Here is a 21,382-nt window from a genome sequence, read left to right as displayed (position 1 = left end):
GCCTATTCGAAAGACACAAGTAGAACAGGTAATCGGCCCTATATTGCTAATGGATGGCTTCACTCTGGTCCTTTGTAAGGCCGGCTTTCGTCAATAATTTCCAATACTGGGCCGATTACCTGTTCTGCTTGGGAACGATAAGTTCATAGCAAGAAAAAAGATTCCGACGCAGTATTTCTGGAAAACGAGACGGGTGCTGTACTAATTTACCACCGCTGCAGCACCGTAAGTATGTGTAACGAGGTTGGTTGCTCATGTATCGTTATATATTTCGTTAGCGAATTGCAGCAAAAGTATCAGATTTTTTTCTTTTTAAGAACTTAAGCACGATCGTATTTACGCGTTTAAAAAAAATACTCTCAGTTTTTGCTTCCGGTCGTGCAGTGACTCTTCTTCTCTTCATAACGAAGGTTTGACGTGTGGTAAATGCAGGGAGTGAATATATTGTTACGCGGCGGCCAGCCGAAGAATGAGACGTGGTGAACCATGGCTATGAGATGATTTTAATGGCCGCTGGCCTAGCGCGGGCGCTTTGTCCCCGCTTTGTGGCACCCATTTTGTGGCCTGGGAAACGAACAAGCACACACGCACACATTTTATAGCCTCTGTCGGATTCCTCGAAGCCCAACTCGTACGTTGTAACAGAAAGCAGAACCGAAAGTCCGGCTGACTGATGATGTCTGACTGGAGATAAGGGCACGTACCCCCTCTGTCAGAAGTAACCGAGCAGCAGGTTTTTGCTTCTTAGCCGTATAACGGAGCCTTTACGGCACCCTTCAGGGCCAAAAGATGTCGGAACTTGAGGACAAGGGTTGACCTTACTCTACACAGATCCATAGCTTAAGGGCTGCCATGGGTGCTTCGCTACGCTGCTAAGAAACGAACCACCTGTGTCCGGTTACTTTTGACAAAGACTGTACGTTGGCTGGGAACAACAATAGCCCTTAACAGTGGAAACGCGCGTGTTACTAGCTATGGAAAACTTTCTTAAGAGTAATGACTGCTTTCCCAGGGCGCAGAGCGGCCAGCCGACACTGTTAACGGTGAGGCTGACGATGGTTGTGAAGATGAGGGCGGCGACGACGAGGACGAAGATGAAGTAGAGGAAGACGTCAAAGAAGCCTTCGATCTGGTGGCCAGCAACGGCACCGTCGACTGCTACTCGCTCCAGACTCTGCTAGAAAATCTGACCGAGGAAAGTACGTTCGCAGCAGCTGCTCCTTTAGTTTGAATGACATGCCTAGTAGTGTACATTATTATTAGGTAGGAATCTCATTAATTCCAACTAGCATAATTAGAATGATTGGATTATTTGAACCAAAGTTCTGAATTTGCAAACAGAAAACTTTTTTTTAATAACAGGTCTGGTAAAATTTGGACTCGTCATAGTTCCAACAAATTTCCGGACGACTTTGAGTTCGGGTTCTGGAGAGTCGACTGTAATGCGCTTAAATTTCTACTTAGAAGTAGGAGCATGCATTTGTCTGCTTTTACGGGGACAGACCACATTCTTACTGGAGCAGCGTAAAGGAGCGTGAAATCAATTTTTGAGAGAGAAGAAGGCAGGAGAGTGCCGATAAAAAAATATGCAGGTAACCAAAAGTGGCAGTTTTTTGGCTCCAAGTTTTCAAGTTTTCTCACAGCAGCGAGATGCTTGGAAAAGCCTAAGCAGGAGAGTGTGCCAAATTCGGTTGTGCTTCGAGCCTCAATGACTGCGTGTGGAGTTCTTGGGGGAAACATTATCGTGGACACATTTGTGGTTTCAGACGGAAATGCCCTGGAGTTCTCCCTGGATATGTGCCGGAGCATGGTGGCACTCATGGATGTATCCTTGGTGACTTTTGTTTGTTCTCTTGTTGTATGTTGGCATCCATAAGCATAGCGCGGATGACGGTCAGCATAGGCGAATTAGTAAGCCAGTAGGTCAGACGGTAACTCAGCATCCTTGTGTTTCATTTAATGTAACAAAAGGAATTCGCATCTATACCTAAGATTGTAAGCTGTCTGCAGTTTCAGGGATCTATATACGAGTAAATGAGCATCGCGGTCTGAATATTGAGAAACAGTGTCTTTACAAGTGTTTCCCGGCCTTTTATGGCCCAGATATAAGAGGAAATTAAAAAAATATAACGTTCAGTGGTCGTTTCACTCGATTCTCGAGAAGAAAGAGACATAGATGTGCACCCAGCGTAGTGCGTTTCATCTGTTATACTTGTAAACGTGGAACTCACACGAAACTGATAGAAACTCACGCTTATTAGGTTTTGTGTGCAAAATTTGTTACCTGCACCGCTGCACAGATCGCCAGTCTCTGCGTGGTGCGTGCCATGGTGATGAACCGGTCTTCATTCAAGCTGGTTCAGGAAATCAATGTACGATGATTACAAGGCCTGTGAATGGATAGAAAAGCTCTCACTTTCGTATCCCAGGTTGTAGTTTTGTTTGGTTACGGGACCATAGGTTTCTGTTATGTAGATCTTTTCTATTGAAACTACTTTGTCCAAAGCAAGCGCAAGAAGAAAGTTGAGAATTGTTATTTTCAATTGAAATCGTGCCCTTCTTGCGAAGGAAGACAACGAATATTCGCTGAGCATACGCCGACTGTCCGTCATGATTGGTCGATGTCTTTTAAGCGTTGTGGCCCTTAACATTCTTTGGTCAGAGCAATTACAGTGGAAGACTTACTCTGCGAGAGTTCGCCCGACTTCACAAGCTTATTACCAGATGGGAGGTAAGTGCTTCTATGGCTCAGGAATGTGACCGAGAAAGCGAGAGCGATTGATGTGATGAAAACTGTAAGCTGAATACTCCAAAAGAACAAGCAACGGATGTTGCTTGAGCACAAGCGATTAGTCATGGTAAAAGGAAAATTTCACAGGCGGCACAGTAATGATGTAGAAACACCATGAGTCAGTGTATACGACATGCAAGCCCAATAGTAAAGTATTAATAAACGGTTCTATAACTACTTCATGGTAACCTAAAACAGTGGAAATAGGTGCTAGAACAAACTCTCCTTTCAATCTCTCACTAAATGGCGCTTGGCACGGTTAATATTTTACAACCAGGGAGCGAGAGCTTACCACGTTTCTGACGTATTGAACTGTATCGAAATTTTCTTTCCATGTTGTAACAGCATTATTTCTTCTATGACAGGAAGCCTTCAGCGATCACGATAAAGACTCCTCTGGCGAGCTGAGCACGTACGAACTACGAAAAGCACTGCGAAGGGCAGGTGAGAACATTTTTCAAACATACAGATGTTCCGGGCCACCACTTTCACAACATGTGAACACTTGTTGCGATGTTGTGCTCTACATGTAATAGTAATCCGTAGTATAGCTAGCTGGTGAATCGCAAACACAGCGGAAAACCGCGCGAAAACAGGACAAGAGACGATATACACAGGGCGCTGACGCTTACTGGGGGGGGGGGGGGGGGGGTAACTAATTGAGAACCATGGCTTGAGAAACTTTCGTCATGCTGGCCGCGTGAACTTGCCCGTGTGAAAAGGAAAGCGAGGCAAGAGGAGTGGTTGTGGGGGATAGAAAGAGGCACAATGGCACCCGAAAAGGAAAGGCAGGGGTGGTTACAAAGGAAGTCGTGTCAGCCTTAGTGCTGCCTTTGGTTTCCATGCGATGAAGCGGCTGCTTGTTGGGGCAACCTCTTCCCAGCGACGGTGATATACGCGGCGTGCTCCATCGGAGATGCCCTCTCGTCCGGTATCTGCACACTCCGGCTTATTAAACAGTGTCGTAATATGCCGCCTCGCCCTGCTTTACTGAGAACAAACAATGCAAGCGAGGATATGCGTCAAGTGATTCTGCACCGAGCGCTGAAGCGTACCGCCACTGAGAATCGAGCGCGCGTACGCGGATCAACACGCGTTTCTCCCGCCCGTAGCCTGCTCCCAATAATCTCAGCCCTCCGTTACCGACAAGCAGATTGTTATATTCCCTTAAAATCTTGTTAGTGTACCTCAGAGCTGGAGCAAAGGGAATATTTTCGAGATCCGCGATGGCGCGGATGAAGCGGAGGTGACCAAGTCAGCGCGCTTCCTGAGGCGAAAACAGATTAGGCGGGAGAAACAATGCTCCGAACCGGAATAGGCCAGAGGTAATCTCATTGCTTAATCGCGGGGGGATTTCGTGGCGTCGAGCGAAAAGTTTTGGGCAGGCAGTAACGAGCGACAAAGGAAGCGACACTGGCGAAACACTCTGCGTGGCGGCGCCTCTCGTAGCTTGCCGCCGTCGCTTGAGCATTGGCACGAAATTTCGCATATATATGCTGCTCAGCCTTTGTTTGTTCGTCGCCATCGGCGCCGGTAAGCAAGACGCAATGGTCGGGACGGCCGGTTTCGTGTGCCATTGAACCCAGTCTCATTTCCTGTGTTTGTCGTTTCTTTATTGCCCCTTTTCTATGCGCTCTTTTCCGTCATGTCTAAATTTTAGTGAAACGTAACGACACTTGAGTGAAGTGAACATACATTGGAAGAGACTAATGTTAGGGTACACGTATACTCAGCGCAGTGCAATAGTGCCGCTTTAGGAAGTATTCACGCGGAAGACTCCAACGCGGATGGATATGTAAATGAGATGGACGACGTCACCGACCTGCCAGGCTCCGCCTCTGTTCCTGGATTCGATATTCACATGGGAAGCAGAGAACCGCCGACAGATACCCAGGAAAGCGAAGCGACGGAGATGAGGAGGAAGAGTGCAGAAGGTCATAGGGGAATTAAAGAAGGGTCCTGAAGCTCTACTGCCATGCTGAAGGAGGTGGACTGTGCCGGCCGGAAGATAGTGGAGGCAAAAAAACGAAACGAGAGTGGACATAGAGAACATATCAGATAAGAGAGTTAAAAGACAGGGCTGATAAGATAGAAAAAAAAAACCAAAGAAGGAAAATAAACTCGGATAGATGGTACCTAAGTAGCACGGATAATCGGACCGATATTGCAAACAGATGGTTTCTCTCTTGTCCTTTGTAGGAGCAGCATTTGTCAGTATGTTCCCAATATTGGGCCATTAACCCAGATCCTAGTGCCGACAGCGAAATCAGCTTCTGTGGCATGTGCAGGCGTCGTCATGCGGGGTGGTCCGCTTGACGCAGACCGCTTCAGTATTCCCAGTAATTGTCGTGGTGTAGTCTGGCCGGCTGGTGACGTCGAGCATGTCCTCTTCACATCCATCCTCGGCGGGTTGCCCTGTCCACGGCCGGTCTCGAGGGGGGCGCGCGCTCTTTCCTACGGCCTTCGCATTCGCCGCGGAAGCAATGCGAGTTTTTCTCCAGGAGTTACGCCGTCCGCCGCCGCCAGGGGCGCGACGACCCCACCGCTCGCGACCGCTCTCTCCTCGCCTGCTTCTGCGGCGGCTGCCGGTGATCGCCTGGTTCCGTGCTGTTTTCCGCTGCTTATCGGTGAACGATTCACGGACAGAAAGCAAATGCTTTGTCTGCATGTCAGCCAAGAAGTTCACACGTAAAAGGAGCTTTTATAGCAAAATTCGGACGTTAGTACCAAAGCGCGTCCTCCGAGACCAGGAATGAACCCGAGTCGTCTGGCTCAGAGTTGAGCACTTTAACCACTGCGCCATCGCGGCGGATTCATACAGGCGTCATTAGGTCCAGTCATCAGCATCAGCGACGCCCTGCCAGAAACCTACGTGCGTCTGGTGCGTCTGGAGCACAGCATCATCCATCATTCCTGGGCCCATAAACCTCGCGTTATGAAAGCAGTTGCGGCCAGTTTTATCCGCGCGGCCGCAATCATTTTCACGGAGGCGAACGGAGAGATCCGAACCAGTACATTGGCGCCTGGTCGGTCAGTTGCAATCAACATGCGGTAGATGACGCGCCGCCGATAGGCCAGATTCAAAGTGTGAATGATGCCCATGTACGCTGCAGCTACATCTTCCACGCAAAGCCGATTGGGCAAGCGATGCCATGCCGCGTGACTGGCTGGGACAGCGAGGCCCACCACATGACTTTAATTGAAACTGCAGATCGCTGCCATTTGTTAATCACAGCCCTGTCAGAACGCTGCCCCTGCCTCAGGCTAATCACGCTTTTGCATCTACTTTGGATTCCGCTGGCACGAACTAATTGGCACTGTTGTCTTCTGGCGCGCGATTGTCCTGCGGTTATATGCAGTTTCAATGCCGCTATATCTATTGCTTTCTTTTTGTCGCCAGGCTGTCAGGAATAAGGGGTAGCATGGTGCTGGGAGACAATCTGGCCGTTAAGCAGGCAGACTATTTCTTTAAAACTCGACGAGCCACGCCGCCGCCCGCAAGGTTTTACTCCCAAGCATCGTGTGCATTCCGCGAAGCCGTTAACGCACTGTTAAAGCATGAACAGATGCAAGAAAACAGCGCAAAGACAAACACGCAACCATGCAGGACCGCTCTAGCCACACTCGCCCTTTCACTGTCCGTCTTCGGGACATCTGATCCTCGTTGCACGGTTATTAGGAGGAATCGACAGTAGCCGTGCCATAAGTTCTGCTTCTTTAATATCTGAGAAATTTCTCAGAATACTTCTTGTTAACTACACCAAGGAAGTCACCGACCGGAACGAGAAGCCAGCTAATTATATGCGCATAAACCGTCAAGGAAGTTTTCCAGACTGTGAACTTTTCTATCGCCGGTCATGCTTATGTACGACTTGTGCGGCTAGTTATGTGCGGCAGTTTCAAAAGAATGTACAGTGTTTGAGAAGAATAATTTTTCCTTTTTTTTCCGCTCTTCTCACCAGCGTTGTTCATGCCTGCTTCTTTGATTGGAAGTGGTTGATCAATCTAATAAACCAACTAAACCTGTGCGCAATTCGCGAGACTAGATATACAGTATTTCAGCCAAATGATATGTTTTGAATGTAAAACATTGAAGTTATGGATATGAACGCTCTGAAATGGACAACTTGCATTTAGCTGTGAATAAAATTGTTTTCTTTTCTCTGAACCCGTGCAGCATCATGATTTCTTGCTAAAGCCGCTTTCCTGCGAAACGAGAACGGCAGATATTTCATGAGCTATATTTACGCTTCGGAACCCTTAGGAACCGGTGACGCAAAGGCTTCAGGTCGCTTATAAATCTGCACACTGGTCAATACCTGTCAGTAGGCGAACTGATGAGGCTGATAGAGTTGTTTTTGTGCAAACTTTAGGGGTAAGAAGTGTTGACGTCAGTTTAACCGACCACGCAGTCATACTGAAGGAGAGAACGCGCTGCCCCGTGGTAATTATTCCGTTGTTTTATAAATCTCAGCTGTCCAATCGAAGAGGCTGATTGCACGGTCTTTGAATAATGCATAGTGATGAAATATCAGGACCTGACGGTTACCGCTCACGCGGGACAGACTTGGAGCGGGCGCGCGTTCTCCTTTCGCGTGAGCGGCGGAAACAGCGGCGGAGCGGTGGGGCAGTGGCGACCTCACCGCGATGCGGTGGGAGGCGGAAACAGACCCCATTGCGAAGGCCGTAAGAAAAAGAGCGAGCGCGCCCCCCTCGAGACCGGCCGTGCCCTGTCATGGTAACACTTTAGCAGAGAGAACCCGCATTCATAACGGAACTCGGTGAGCGTTTCAATGCAACGCCAAAAGTAAAATAAAAATCATGGGCACGTACCAAGCAGCCCGCGCTCTCGAAAGACAAAATGCACTCTCAACAGAGAGCAGTAAAAAGGGAGTAAAGTTGTCCTGTATACACTCTAAACAGAAAGGAGTAAAAAGGGAGTAAAATTGTCCTGTACGCACACGAAACAGCAAGGAGTAAAAGGGAGTAAACTTGTCCTGTATGCACTCTAAACAGAAGAGAGTAAAAAGGGAGTAAAATTGTCCTGTATGCACACGAAACAGCAAGGAGTAAAAGGGAGTAAACTTGTCCTGTATGCACTCTAAACAGAAAGGAGTAAAAGGGAGTAAACTTGTCCTGTATGCACTCTAAACAGAAGAGAGTAAAAAGGCAGTAAAATTGTCCTGTATGCACACGAAACAGCAAGGAGTAAAAGGGAGTAAACTTGTCCTGTATGCACTCTAAACAGAAATGAGTAAAAGGGAGTAAACTTGTCCTGTATGCACTCTAAACAGAAAGGAGTAAAAGGGAGTAAACTTGTCCTGTATGCACTCTAAACAGAAGAGAGTAAAAAGGGAGTAAAATTGTCCTGTATGCACACGAAACAGCAAGGAGTAAAAGGGAGTAAACTTGTCCTGTATGCACTCTAAACAGAAAGGAGTAAAAGGGAGTAAACTTGTCCTGTATGCACTCTCAACAGAGAGCAGTAAAAAGGGAGTAAAGTTGTCCTGTATACACTCTAAACAGAAAGGAGTAAAAAGGGAGTAAAATTGTCCTGTACGCACACGAAACAGCAAGGAGTAAAAGGGAGTAAACTTGTCCTGTATGCACTCTAAACAGAAGAGAGTAAAAAGGGAGTAAAATTGTCCTGTATGCACACGAAACAGCAAGGAGTAAAAGGGAGTAAACTTGTCCTGTATGCACTCTAAACAGAAATGAGTAAAAGGGAGTAAACTTGTCCTGTATGCACTCTAAACAGAAGAGAGTAAAAAGGCAGTAAAATTGTCCTGTATGCACTCTAAACAGAAGAGAGTAAAAAGGGAGAAAAATTGTCCTGTATGCACACGAAACAGCAAGGAGTAAAAGGGAGTAAACTTGTCCTGTATGCACTCTAAACAGAAAGGAGTAAAAGGGAGTAAACTTGTCCTGTATGCACTCTAAACAGAAGAGAGTAAAAAGGCAGTAAAATTGTCCTGTATGCACTCTAAACAGAAGAGAGTAAAAAGGGAGAAAAATTGTCCTGTATGCACACGAAACAGCAAGGAGTAAAAGGGAGTAAACTTGTCCTGTATGCACTCTAAACAGAAAGGAGTAAAAGGGAGTAAACTTGTCCTGTATGCACTCTAAACAGAAGAGAGTAAAAAGGCAGTAAAATTGTCTTGTATGCACTCTAAACAGAAGAGAGTAAAAAGGGAGTAAAATTGTCCTGTATGCACACGAAACAGCAAGGAGTAAAAGGGAGTAAACTTGTCCTGTATGCACTCTAAACAGAAAGGAGTAAAAGGGAGTAAACTTGTCCTGTATGCACTCTAAACAGAAGAGAGTAAAAAGGCAGTAAAATTGTCCTGTATGCACTCTAAACAGAAGAGAGTAAAAAGGGAGAAAAATTGTCATGTATGCACTCGAAACAGAAAGGAGTAAAAGGGAGTAAACTTGTCCTGTATGCACTCTAAACAGAAGAGAGTAAAAAGGGAGTAAAATTGTCCTGTGTGCACTCTAAACAGAAGAGAGTAAAAAGGGAGAAAAATTGTCCTGTATGCACTCGAAACATAAAGGAGTAAAAGGGAGTAAACTTGTCCTGTATGCACTCTAAACAGAAGAGAGTAAAAAGGAAGTAAAATTGTCCTGTATGCACTCTAAACAGAAGAGAGTAAAAAGGGAGTAAAATTGTCCTGTATGCACTCGAAACAGAAAGGAGTAAAAGGGAGTAAACTTGTCCTGTATGCACTCTAAACAGAAGAGAGTAAAAAGGGAGTAAAATTGTCCTGTATGCGCACGAAACAGCAAGGAGTAAAAGGGAGTACACTTGTCCTGTATGCACTCTAAACAGAAGAGAGTAAAAAGGGAGTAAAATTGTCCTGTATGCACTCGAAACAGAAAGGAGTAAAAGGGAGTAAACTTGTCCTGTATGCACTCTAAACAGAAGAGAGTAAAAAGGGAGTAAAATTGTCCTGTATGCGCACGAAACAAAGGAGTAAAAGGGAGTAAACTTGTCCTGTATGTACTCTAAACAGAAGAGAGTAAAAAGGGAGAAAAATTGTCCTGTATGCACTCGAAACGGAAAGGAGTAAAAGGGAGTAAACTTGTCCTGTATGCACTCTAAACAGAAGAGAGTAAAAAGGGAGAAAAATTGTCCTGTATGCACTCGAAACAGAAAGGAGTAAAAGGGAGTAAACTTGTCCTGTATGCACTCTAAACAGAAGAGAGTAAAAAGGGAGTAAAATTGTCCTGTATGCACTCGAAACAGAAAGGAGTAAAAGGGAGTAAACTTGTCCTGTATGTACTCTAAACAGAAGAGAGTAAAAAGGGAGAAAAATTGTCCTGTATGCACTCGAAACAGAAAAGAGTAAAAGGGAGTAAACTTGTCCTGTATGCACTCTAAACAGAAGAGAGTAAAAAGGGAGAAAAATTGTCCTGTATGCACTCGAAACAGAAGGGAGTAAAAGGGAGTAAACTTGTCCTGTATGTACTCTAAACAGAAGAGAGTAAAAAGGGAGTAAAATTGTCTTGTATGCACTCGAAACGAAAGGAGTACAAAGGGAGTAAATCTCTCCTGTCGAGCACACCCTTAAAAAAGGGAGTGCACTAGAGGACAGCTTTCCCTCTTTTTACTCCCATACAGATATATTGGTGTTGAGAGTGTGGTACCAGTGTACTGGATGTTGGCCTTGTGTTGACGCTGCAATAGGCTCTGAGTACACAGCGAAACACGTGCTCGAAATTCTAGAAAGAGCGTTCGAAGCCCCAACGCACAGAACAGCTCTGATTGGTGGAGAGTCATCTAGCATACGCAGGGCCCCTGAATGATCGCCTTGTGTAATACTCTGGCCCTCTTTTTATTTAATAAACAGCCAAGGGAGCTTGTAGACACATTTACAACATTTTGTTCTTGTATATAAGCCTTGCTGCTGGGCACTGCGTACGTCGGCTTTGTTAAAACTCCTGCTTTCCCTCAACCTGCCGCAGGTTACAGAGTGAACCGGCACGTGCTGAAGGCTCTCGTCCTGCGCTACGGCCACGACCGCAAGATCAGCCTCTCAGACTTCATCGCCTGTGCCGTCAAGCTCATGTGCATGCTAGGTTGGTGTGACACGGCTCCACTTGCTGGCACTTGTTAGAAAAAAGAGGGTGATCATGCAGTTTGTAATTTGTAGCCATCCGTCTCTAAGTATAGTTTGCGTAGCGAAAAAAAAAACAATTTTTTAGCTACGCGACGGGCTTGATGAAAAGCGCTGAGGGCATAATAAACACCAGATTTAATGGTTGAAGACTGTTTGCGGGCTAAAAAAAAGGAGGGGAGGGGGGGGGGGTATGTGCATAACGCCGTATAGAGGAAGGTCCCGAATGAAATTCAAGCACAAAAGCAGCTCTGAATTTATTATCCGGCAAAGTACGACCACCAAAGTAGTAATCTGAGGTGGTCACAAAGTCTTTTGGAAAGGGTCTTCGTGTAAAGCCCGGTCTTAAGACCAGAAAAAGCTTTCTCCAGAAACAACGTATGACCGAAGTTTTGTACAGTTTCGATGCGGCCTGAAGCATGGGCCTCGGTGATTTATACTCTCAGTCATGTTTTTTTTTTCTTTTTATTGTGGCAGATATTTACTGCGACTTGGATCCGAACAATGAGAACGCGATTGTACTCAGTCGCAACGAGGTAAATATTTTCTCCTAAGCGAAACCAACATCAACCACTGGTATATATCTGAAAAGCGTGTATTCTTGTACTCCGTTTTTTGTTGTTGTTTTTTTTGCAGTGGCTCAAGTACACAATGTACTGCTAAGCGACTGAGCGACACCATCTCAATGGACATCTCCAATGGGTGCTGCGAGAAGTTCAGGAACATTGGTTTTGTGACAGCTTCAACACCTGATAAAAAATAAAGCGTTATTCTTTCGATCACAATACATCCTCCTATGCAACGTGATATCCATCCACTACGACAATGCGAGCTAGCTGGGCTTCCATCGTGACAGTTATTGATGGCACAGCAGTCACCTGTCCAGAGAAGGAAGGAAGTAGCGAAGGGAAAGGGTTCATACAGTCGTCCAGGTATATGTAAAAAAATCCGGGTAGGCTCGTGACTTGTTCGAAATTGTCTTGAATCTGCCTTGGACGACGGTGTTCGTGCGACACGCAAGTCGACGGGGCCTGAAAACCGTCAATGCTTTACTTCCATTTTTTTTTCAAGGCCGGTTCAAGTGTTTGTCTTCTTGCGGTACAAGGCTGCGCTAGGAGCGCGCTACACGTGTTCAGGATAACTGCGTCGACGACGGCAAATTTCGCAAACAAAAGCAATGATGGCTGAAAAACGATTCCAAGCAAGATTACTCGCGTTACCAGGCTTCGTTTACACGACAAGGAATTCTTAATTGCGCGCAACTCACACGCAGCTGCTCAGCGGTATTTTTAACGAAAAGTTGTGAAATCTGAGCCACTGAATACGGCTTGCGCGATTTTTGTTTTTCTTGAGATCTCCTAGTTTAAAAACTCTCCTTTCGCCACAGGCTGTCAAGCATGCACAGCTGTTTGCATAAAAGAGTCCCGCATACATTTCCACTTTTTCTGCCTTCTTCTGCCCAAGTTGCGTGCTTCACAATAGTGTCTGTGGTTCCAAACCTCTTAAATAGTTCGGCAAACCCACAGCATCTGCTATTCAACCCTGATCTAATTATTTCTTTGTTTGTTTGTTTGTTTGTTTGTTTGTTTGTTTGTTTGTTTGTTTGTTTGTTTGTTTGTTTGTTTGTTTGTTTGTTTGTTTGTTTGTTTGTTTGTTCTAGGTAAGTGGATGTTTATTTTTTTTCGGACGCAGACGTTCGCTTGCCGGAAACATGCGCGCAGCTATTACATCAATTTAGCAAACAGAAAATTTCCTTCATACCTCCCAGGTTGCACAAAATATGGAAATAAACGCCTTCTGACATAAGCAGAAACTAGTGGATTCAGGAAGCTATGAAAGAATACAATTAGGCAAGGGAAAAATAGATTAAAAAAGGTTGCGCAAGATTTTCTTCTCTTTAGAACATAACTATGCTGCGTCTCCTTGTTTCGTTAACGCAACCAAACAACAAGAAAAACTAACCACAGCTCAAGTGGTGGCTGATCTCAAAGAACGGAAACCAAGAGAGAGAAAATAACCAATAAAATTGAACTATGAGTTCCGGTAGACAATTATAGTTCACACATTACGGCCAATATATAGGACTCCCTTCCGCAATTTAAATTTCGGATTGCTTTCCTGTAACTGACAGTGCCCATAGCTTTCTTTTCCTGAGTGTCCTTTCCGCCGGAATTTAGGGACGAAAAGTCGGGCAATATCTATCTTTTGAGCAGCAGTTCAGATGGAACCCGCCTTATTCCTAAAAGAAAAAAAGAATCATACCTGGTTTTTTCGGATATTTTTTACCAAAAAGGACCACTTACTAAAGTCGAACCTGGCTGTACCAAAACGGCATTTAGAGAAATACTATAGATATAACGAAGGAATAGCAATTCTCCTCTAAACTCCAGTAGAAGGTCACATGACAGATATCTCTTTTTTAAGTAGTAAAATTTTCCTACAACTGGATATGCCGATATTCCAGTTAAACCTCCTGGCCATTTTGCGCCGAGCATGTGATTATATAACGGCATCTAACACTTCCCTATCGATCCAAACTTATAAATGGCTGTTCGCCCATTCTCCAACCTGCACACGGCCCAGCGCTGTGCTTCCCATGTGCAGTTCTGTTTCTCTTTCCGCAGCTTGGTCGCACGGTTAAAACCGCTTGCAGTGCGCTTGGTGAGTTTGGCGGTATCGAGGTCACACCGGTTTCTTAGATACAAACAGCGGAAAATGAAAGCGTGCAAGAATTTTCGTTGGCCAGGAGGCGGTCAATATCAAAATTTGTTCTGGAGTACGCGTTCTCCACAAGACATTCCTGTCATGAGAAGTGTTGTGGCCTACGCGCTCGCGAGCTGTGCGGCGAAGCCAGCAAAACAGGTTCTCGTGACAAAATTGCCGCAACGCACCATATTGTCACTTTGTAGTGACGGCCGTCCAGCGGTCAGGAAGACAGCAACAGGACTTGCACACGAAGCTCTTTATTTGAGCTGACTTGCGCCCGCGAAAGAACTCAATCACTCGGCGGCGGCGTAAGCAATTAACAAACGTGCTCGTCAGTCGTCGAACTACGGAATGCCCGCCGCTCGCGGCATCGCTCAATTTAAAGCCGGCAAGGAAACTTCGAGATAACAGGTCAAAATCAACTACAGTAATCTGGATCTTCATGGCTGTGATCAATCGAGATTAGTCCGGTCGCTTCTCGCGTCACGAACGACAATAATAATACCCCTTTCCTGCAGCCTTGAGCACGAACGAACGGACACTACAATGATAAAGTAAAACTCTAGTTTGGATGAGTTGGTTCATGTTGAAAGAAAAAACTGGTAATGGCGCAAGTCCTGTCTTTTGTGTGCCTTCTGTGTCCCCGTTTCTTGCGCCATTACCAGTTTTTCTTTCACTACAATGATACGTGGCAATAATTAGCTACCTGCATCGCCTTCAGCATCTCAGAAAATGAAGCTAAATATTATGACCAGGTCTTTCCCTGTCCTCTAAGAAGATATTCCTCCAGGACCCGTTTTCTAGGCTCTGTTACCCATGCAGGCTGCACCTGGAGAATACACGGGCGCGGGATAGAGACCGTAGCATATTCGGTTGGTGGACGTATATTCGTCCACGTAGAGGACGCTTCGTGCGCTTGCTGGAGGCTCCCGCAACGCACATCGAAGCCGCACTAAACGCTGGCTTTGTTGTTCTGGTAACAGGCAGTGGGAGGTGTGGGGCCTACTTGGGGAGATAAATACGTTCTCCCCGTTTAACCGCGGCTGACACAGATCAAAACCGCGCGGACCCCACCCCGTGATTGCGTACGCTACCGAGCGCACGCCGACCACGGTGGGCCTTGCTCTTAGGGAAGAAAGGAACGACACACTAGCTGACACAAACAAGGTATTTATTGCTACAACAACAATAACGCCAGCTAGCAACAAAATACGCTGATGAATCGAAGACGTCCGACTCACCAGCAAGGTTACGAGCGAATGTTCGCCCGCGGTAAGGCAGAGGAAAACTCCGAGGCCGGGCAAGACGAGATACGGGGTGAACGTTCCTCCCCACGAGGGTTCTCGCCAGCCGACGAAGAGCGGAGCGGCACGCGACACGTCCGCGCACTTTCCCTGTGCCGAGCAGAAGAGCCGGTCTCTCCCCCGCGCGCGCGCAGCCAACACGCCATCCGTGGCGCTAGAGACGCTGCGACGCGAGCGCCCTTCCCTGTTAGTTAAAGTAACAAAACTGAGGAGTATGCTTTGCGGGGAAGCTAACAACAAAGAACGAGTTGAGGGGGCATTGCGGGAAAGCGAACCACAGGGGACGAGTGCGGCCCACAGAGGTTAGCCCACTGGCACGCGGCACTTGCAGCCTGGATCAAGTGTCGCAATAACGGAGAAATGGCGGAGACCTTTCCACTTCATTATTACGAAGTTCAACTGTATTAGCACCCGTTTTACTTCGAAAGCAGTGATTTGGTAACATCCCCCGCTATTCTCCAAAAATCTGCTGTCTGCTAGTGAACCTCCAGCCCAAGCGAGAAGCCATCTCCCACCTCCATAAACACCACACAACAGAATGCTTTTCTTTTTTTTTTCAACGCAAAAAACACAGGACGAAGAAAGGAGATACACGCAGGACGAACGCTGAAAAACAATGCATTCTATGCACCAAGACCAACCAGCCCGTCTTTCCACTTTAACCACACAACAGGCACCTCCCCGTCGCCTCAACCAAACCCAGCCTGACTTTACTCTCCAGAAGCGCCACCCAATGCCAATTCACCTCCCTCCACTGTCCACCCACGCAGCAGCTGAAGGAAGAAGCGAAGGCATAATCCAATTCAAAGACGCTGTGGTAAAGCCAGCTGTCCACCCCACTTGAGCACCAGCCACACCAGGTAAATCTAGAGAATAAATTTATCAATGCTACATCACCTTGGAATTTCCCCGAGCTCCCAGAAAGTCCAGAAAATGTTTTATCAAGAGCCTCTCCGAACGTAATAAATTTATCATTGGAACACCACCCTGGAGTTTCCCCAAGCTCCCAGAAAGTCCAGAAAATGCTTTATCAAGAGACTCTCCGAACGTAATAAATTTATCAATGGTACACCAACCTGGAATTTCCCCGAACTCCCAGAATGTCCAGAAAATGATTTATCAAGAAACTCTTTGAACGTAATAAATTTATCAATGGTACACCACCCTGGAATTTCCCCCAGCTCCCAGAAAGTCCAGAAAATGCTTTATCAAGAGACTCTCTGAACGTAATAAATTTATCAATGGTACACCACCCTGGAATTTCCCCGAGCTCCCAGAAAGTCCAGAAAATGCTTTATCAAGAAACTCTTTGAACGTAATAAATTTCTCAATGGTACACCACCCTAGAATTTCCCCGAGCTCCCAGAAAGTCCAAAAAATGCTTTTTCAAGAAACTCTCTGAAAGTAATAAATTTATCAATGGTGCACCACCCTGGAATTTCCCCCAGCTCCCAGAAATTCCGAAAATGATTTATGAAGAGAGACTCTGAAAGTAAAACCCAGCTCTCATTAGTCAGTGCTAAAAACAAATATTAAGGCCTGTCTAAAGCTTGTTTCGCGTGCAGTTAAAAATGATAGCTATTTCAGCGGCCACAGCGACTAAGTGCCTACGGATTGGAAATTCCGAAGCCTCGCTGCTCAGTCACTAAGTTCGCTCGGTTGCATGCATGTATTTAGTCTTAAGTCCACAAAGTTTTCTTGGTAAATTGACAAATTTTTAAAAACTATAATTTTTGTTACCTAATTAAAGCATCTAATGATCCAAAGAATTCAGCATCCTAGGATTATGTTGCCAGAGCTGATGTCAAAAATATTTTTTCAGCTGCAACACGTAGCAGAAATTGCTACACATGAGCACCGAGCTCGTTTTCACCGCTAATTAGCTAGGAAGTACCATGAGTAGTTCTTGTCCGTATAGTTAAGGCGTGGTTTCTTATGTGGGGCTCAATGTCTCGACGGTGCACACAGACTATACGAAACCCCGTAATGGAGGTCTCAGAATCGATTTCGACCACCCAACATCATTCAATGTGTACTGACATCACACGATACATGAGCGTTTTTTGCAATACGCCTTCATGGAAATATGGCCACCACGGCCGAGTTTTGATCCTGCAACTGCTGCAGGCTCAGTACCTGAGCACCAAACCCACTTAGCCACCACGATGGGCGGGTGTTTGGTTGGATCGCAAACAGTAATTATCTTTATGCAAGCCCGCACGCACAAAAATTTCGAGGGGGCACTTTGGTGATCTAAAGCGCGATGAGGCGAAAGCCTTTCCGCAACACTCTCCAGCTTCCTTCCGCTAGACAAGGAGAACTGCGTATGCGTTGTCAGGAAGTCGGCGTAGCATGTGGATGGGTGGCGCCATCTGTTGTAAACACCACAAATCACAAACGTTTTATGTAACGGACGGACGGACAGGGTCGTCACCGTGAGTATGAGCCATTAAAGGGACACTAAGGAGAAATTGAAGTTGGCTTGTATCGACAGAATACCAGTTCCTGACTACAAAAACGCCACTCATGCTGACAACACAGCTCTAGTAACGTAGAAAAGAGCAAGAATCAAAATACAGGTATCGCCGCCACAGGCCAAACTCGCAAGTACAAGCGTGATGACGTCATAGGACAAAACAGTGTTGCTAGAATCAAAGGCTCTAGCAACACTAGGACACGAGAAATCACGAATCACAGAGGCGCAGCCAATGCATGCGCAAATCTCCTTGACGTCGCCAGATGGCGCCACGTACCCGGCAGCTACGCGCGCGCCTGCAGCATCGGGACCAATCAGCGCCTGCTCATCGGCGGTAGGCGGGCTACCGGTATTCCGCTAGCGGTAACAAGGTACACGGTATGCTAAAGGTGTCTATTTGCGAGAACTTCGTTGACAACTTCGAGAGCGGATCCATCGTAACGCTGGCAAAACGCCGGGGCAAACGTAAGCGAAGCGACTGTAGCGACGGCCGCAATAGCCGATAGATGCCTTCAACGTGCGGCCGGCAGTAGCTTTCTTTTCGGCTGCTTCTAGGCCGCACTGCTGGCCGCCAGAAATCACGGAGTCTGCGTTACGTGATGTACACGTCATGTTTCACGTCACTTAGTCCTGTGTCGTCATAAGAGAATCCCAAGTTTGAATCAGAGCGGCGGGAAAAACTTTTTCAACTTCGAATACAAATTTCTCAGAAATGAATGCATCTTTCGCTGCCGGCCAAGTGGCAACAAAGGCATGAAATGCCGAACTATCGGATTTTGCTTTTAAAAAATATTAATAGAGCTTTCCTCACTGTCCCTTTAAAGACTTTCGCCTTAACATTTCATTGACAAAGTGATCGTGTTGGCGACATTGCATGCGCAGAGGCGCATCTGATGGAGCAGGAGGGCGTGCATGCAATACGTCGCATATAGTGCTGTTCCACGCCGGCAACATCGTAGCAGTGCAAAGGGCTACGCTGCGAGGTTGGTCTACGCAAGAGTCCACCCTGAAATCACGGTTGTAAGGCTACGCGCCCCTTCGGCAGATGCGCTTTGCGTAATTCTTCACAAAATAGAGGTTGAATAATTATTTATTTCTGAAAATATTTTCTTTATTCTCATTATTGGCTAATTCATTTGTAGCGTGAGCTACATTGCTCACAGTCTCGTCGTTTCGCGTGCTCTCTTGCATGATCATACTGCGCATGCGCGAGGAGCAAGTGACGTCACTAGGCACAGCTGGCGTGCCTCGCCGCACGCGCTCGCCTTCTTTTCCTTAAAATGATCCGAGTGTATAAAACATCAACGCCAACGTCAATGAACACAACGAACGCCGACAGCGTATGGTAATTGGTAAATTGGTTTTGAGGAAAGGAAATGGCGCAGTATCTGTCTCACATATCTCGGCGGACACCTGAACCGCACCGTGAGGGAAGAGAGGAAGGTGGGAGTGAATGAAGAAAGAGGTGCCGTAGTGGAGGTCTCCGGAAGAGAGAGAGAGAAAACTTTATTTACAAAGGAATTCGGGGCACGCCCCAGGGTCCCCGCACGACCCCACTGCACTCAAGTGTTTATGTTCCTGAGGTCCATAACACTGGCAGCACGGCCGGTGGCGATGGTCTGCACGGCCGGGTCCTCCGAGCGCAGCAGGGTCTCCCAGTCCTCCCAGGTCTTGAGGTTCTCTAGGTCCCGCGGGGGAGGGTCCGCCGGGCAGAGGGAAAGGATGTGGAGGGAAGAAGCGAAGGGTTCTGGGCATAGGGCGCAAGCAGGAGTGGGGAAGGAGGGATGATAGTGGGTTAGGGTAAGGGGCGAGGGGAGAGTATGTGTTTGTAATCTGCGCCAGAGTGTTGCGTGTCTATTATCTAGGGAGGGGTGGGGCGGGGGGTAGAGCTGGCGAGAGGCTCTGTATGCCTGGGTCAGCTCACTGAATGAGTGCATGCGATCCTTCGTGAATCCCCGATCCGAGGCCACCTGAGCCCGGTTTAAAGAACCTCGGGCTAAAAGGTTGGCGGCCTCGTTTCCGGGATTCCCGGAGTGCGCAGGCACCCATATCAGCTCCACTTGGCGGGGCGGGGGTGCATCGGGCGAGTCCAGTATGCCAAAAGCAGGGACATGAACTCGGCCTCGAGCAAAATTTAGAATCGCAGTTTTAGAGTCAGTTAAAATATACCGGGCTTCCGTGCGGGTTATAGCAAGTGCAATGGCGGCTTCCTCTGCAGCCTCTGGGGACGTATCTGGAGGGAGAGGTAGTGTGAGGAGGGTGGATGAAGAGGAGTCCACCGCAGCTGCTGTCGCTTCATCACCCGTGCAGGCAGCGTCCACCCATACGGCGTCCGGCTGGGGGCCGTACGCTCGATGGAGTGCCTTCGCACGGGCTCTGCGGCGCTGCTCATGGTGGGACGGGTGCATATTCCTCGGGAGCGGCCTGATGAGAAGCTCTCGGTGAATGGATCGTGGGATGGCGAGAAGGGTTGGGTCGTTGGCCGGTATTTTGATTCCCAGGGAGTCCAGGATATACCGACCTGTGGAAGTTTTTGTGAGCCTGATGTATTGGGCCTGTCGGTGGGCCTCCACCAGTTCCCCGATCGTGTTGTGGAGGCCCAGGCCTAGTAATCTGTCTGTGGGTGTGTTGAGGGGAAGATGAAGTGCTACCTTGAATGCCTTGCGAATCAAAGCATCCAAAGCGTTTATGTCATGTTTGGACAGTTGTAAATATGGGGTAGTATACAGTACACGGCTGAGGAGAAAGGCATGAATGAGGCGACATAGGTCGCGCTCCTTCATGCCTCTATGATGTCCCGAAACCCTGCGGATGTGGTGCGATATCGCGCCTGCAACCTGCTTGAGTTTCTTGAGGGTAGTGGTGTTTTTGCCATCGTTCTGGATGTGCAAGCCCAATACACGGAGGGTGCCAACCTCAGGTACCGGGTAACCATTCAATTCAATGGCAATGGGGGAGCGGGGACAGCGGTGGTTCTTAGGCCGGATGAGGAGCAGTTCGGACTTCTCTGGGGAGCAAGACAGTCCGATGGTCCGTGCGTAATTTTGGGTGAGGGTGGCTGCTTCCTGCAAGGTGTTCTCTATGTCGCCGTCACTGCCGTGGGTGGTCCACAGGGTGATATCGTCGGCAAAAAGAGTGTGCTTGAGGTGGGGAATAGTTGCCAATTTCCGGGCGAGGGGTATGAGGGTTATGTTGAAGAGAAAGGGGGAAAGGACGGACCCTTGAGGGGTGCCGATACTCTGAAGTGTGTAGGAGGTGGAAGACAGAGGGCCGAAGTGTATCTCAGCCGTGCGGTCAGTCAGGAATGCTTGAATGTAGGCATACGTGCGCACACCCACATTCAATGGGGATAGAGCAGTCATGATCGCCTGATGTTCAATGCGATCAAAAGCTTTGGAGAGATCCAAAGCTAAGACTGCCTTGGTGTGACCTGGAAGAAGCGGGTCAAAAAGGTCGTGTGTGAGTTGCAGCATGGCATCCTGTGCGGATAGATGAGGGCGGAATCCCACCATGCTATGCGGGTAGAGATTGTTGTCCGCCATGTGACTTGTGAGTCTCGCTAACACAACATGCTCGAGGAGCTTCCCGAGGCATGAGGTTAGCGAAATCGGGCGAAGGTTTTGAATGGTGAGTGGTTTGTTGGGTTTTGGTATAAATATTACCTTCGCGTGGCGCCAGGACTGCGGGAGGTTACCCTCCCTCCAGCACTGGTTGAAGTATTTCGTAATGTGGGTGATCGATTGGTCATCCAGATTACGGAGCATGGAGTTTGTGATTTGGTCTGCACCAGGTGCGGAGTTGGCGCGGAGAGTCAGGAGGGCCGCTCTGACTTCCGTCTCCGTGATGTCTGTGTCGAGTGTTGGATTTGCTTGTCCTGTGTAGTGCGGTAAAGGTATGGGGCCGCCTGGAGATGTGTACATGGTTTGAAGTGTGTCTAGAAGGGTGTCGGGATCGTCAATGTGTTCATGTGTGAGGCGTGTCACGTGGT

The 21,382-nt window shown here is 47.4% G+C and overlaps 1 protein-coding gene across 1 annotated transcript in view; it reads left to right on the top strand.

Annotated features, from left to right (window-relative positions):
* Window positions 1–11,693, top strand: part of LOC149363267 (calpain-A-like) — a 39,346-nt gene extending 27,653 nt beyond the window's left edge. The window contains exons 13-19 of the mRNA XM_089573421.1: window positions 1,013–1,199; window positions 1,767–1,825; window positions 2,663–2,731; window positions 3,157–3,235; window positions 10,757–10,870; window positions 11,386–11,444; window positions 11,545–11,693. Of these exons, the coding sequence (XP_089429547.1) occupies window positions 1,013–1,199; window positions 1,767–1,825; window positions 2,663–2,731; window positions 3,157–3,235; window positions 10,757–10,870; window positions 11,386–11,444; window positions 11,545–11,571 (594 nt within the window). The 3' untranslated portion in view covers window positions 11,572–11,693. The remainder of the gene's footprint in view (window positions 1–1,012; window positions 1,200–1,766; window positions 1,826–2,662; window positions 2,732–3,156; window positions 3,236–10,756; window positions 10,871–11,385; window positions 11,445–11,544) is intronic.
* The last annotated feature ends 9,689 nt before the right edge of the window (window positions 11,694–21,382 follow it).

The sequence above is a fragment of the Amblyomma mixtum genome, chromosome 2 (genome assembly GCF_055824585.1).
Source record: "Amblyomma mixtum isolate Tamu chromosome 2, ASM5582458v1, whole genome shotgun sequence".
Lineage (NCBI taxonomy): Eukaryota > Metazoa > Arthropoda > Arachnida > Ixodida > Ixodidae > Amblyomma > Amblyomma mixtum.
Note: the sequence above shows the minus strand (reverse complement) of the source record. Positions and strands in the feature narration are given on the sequence as shown.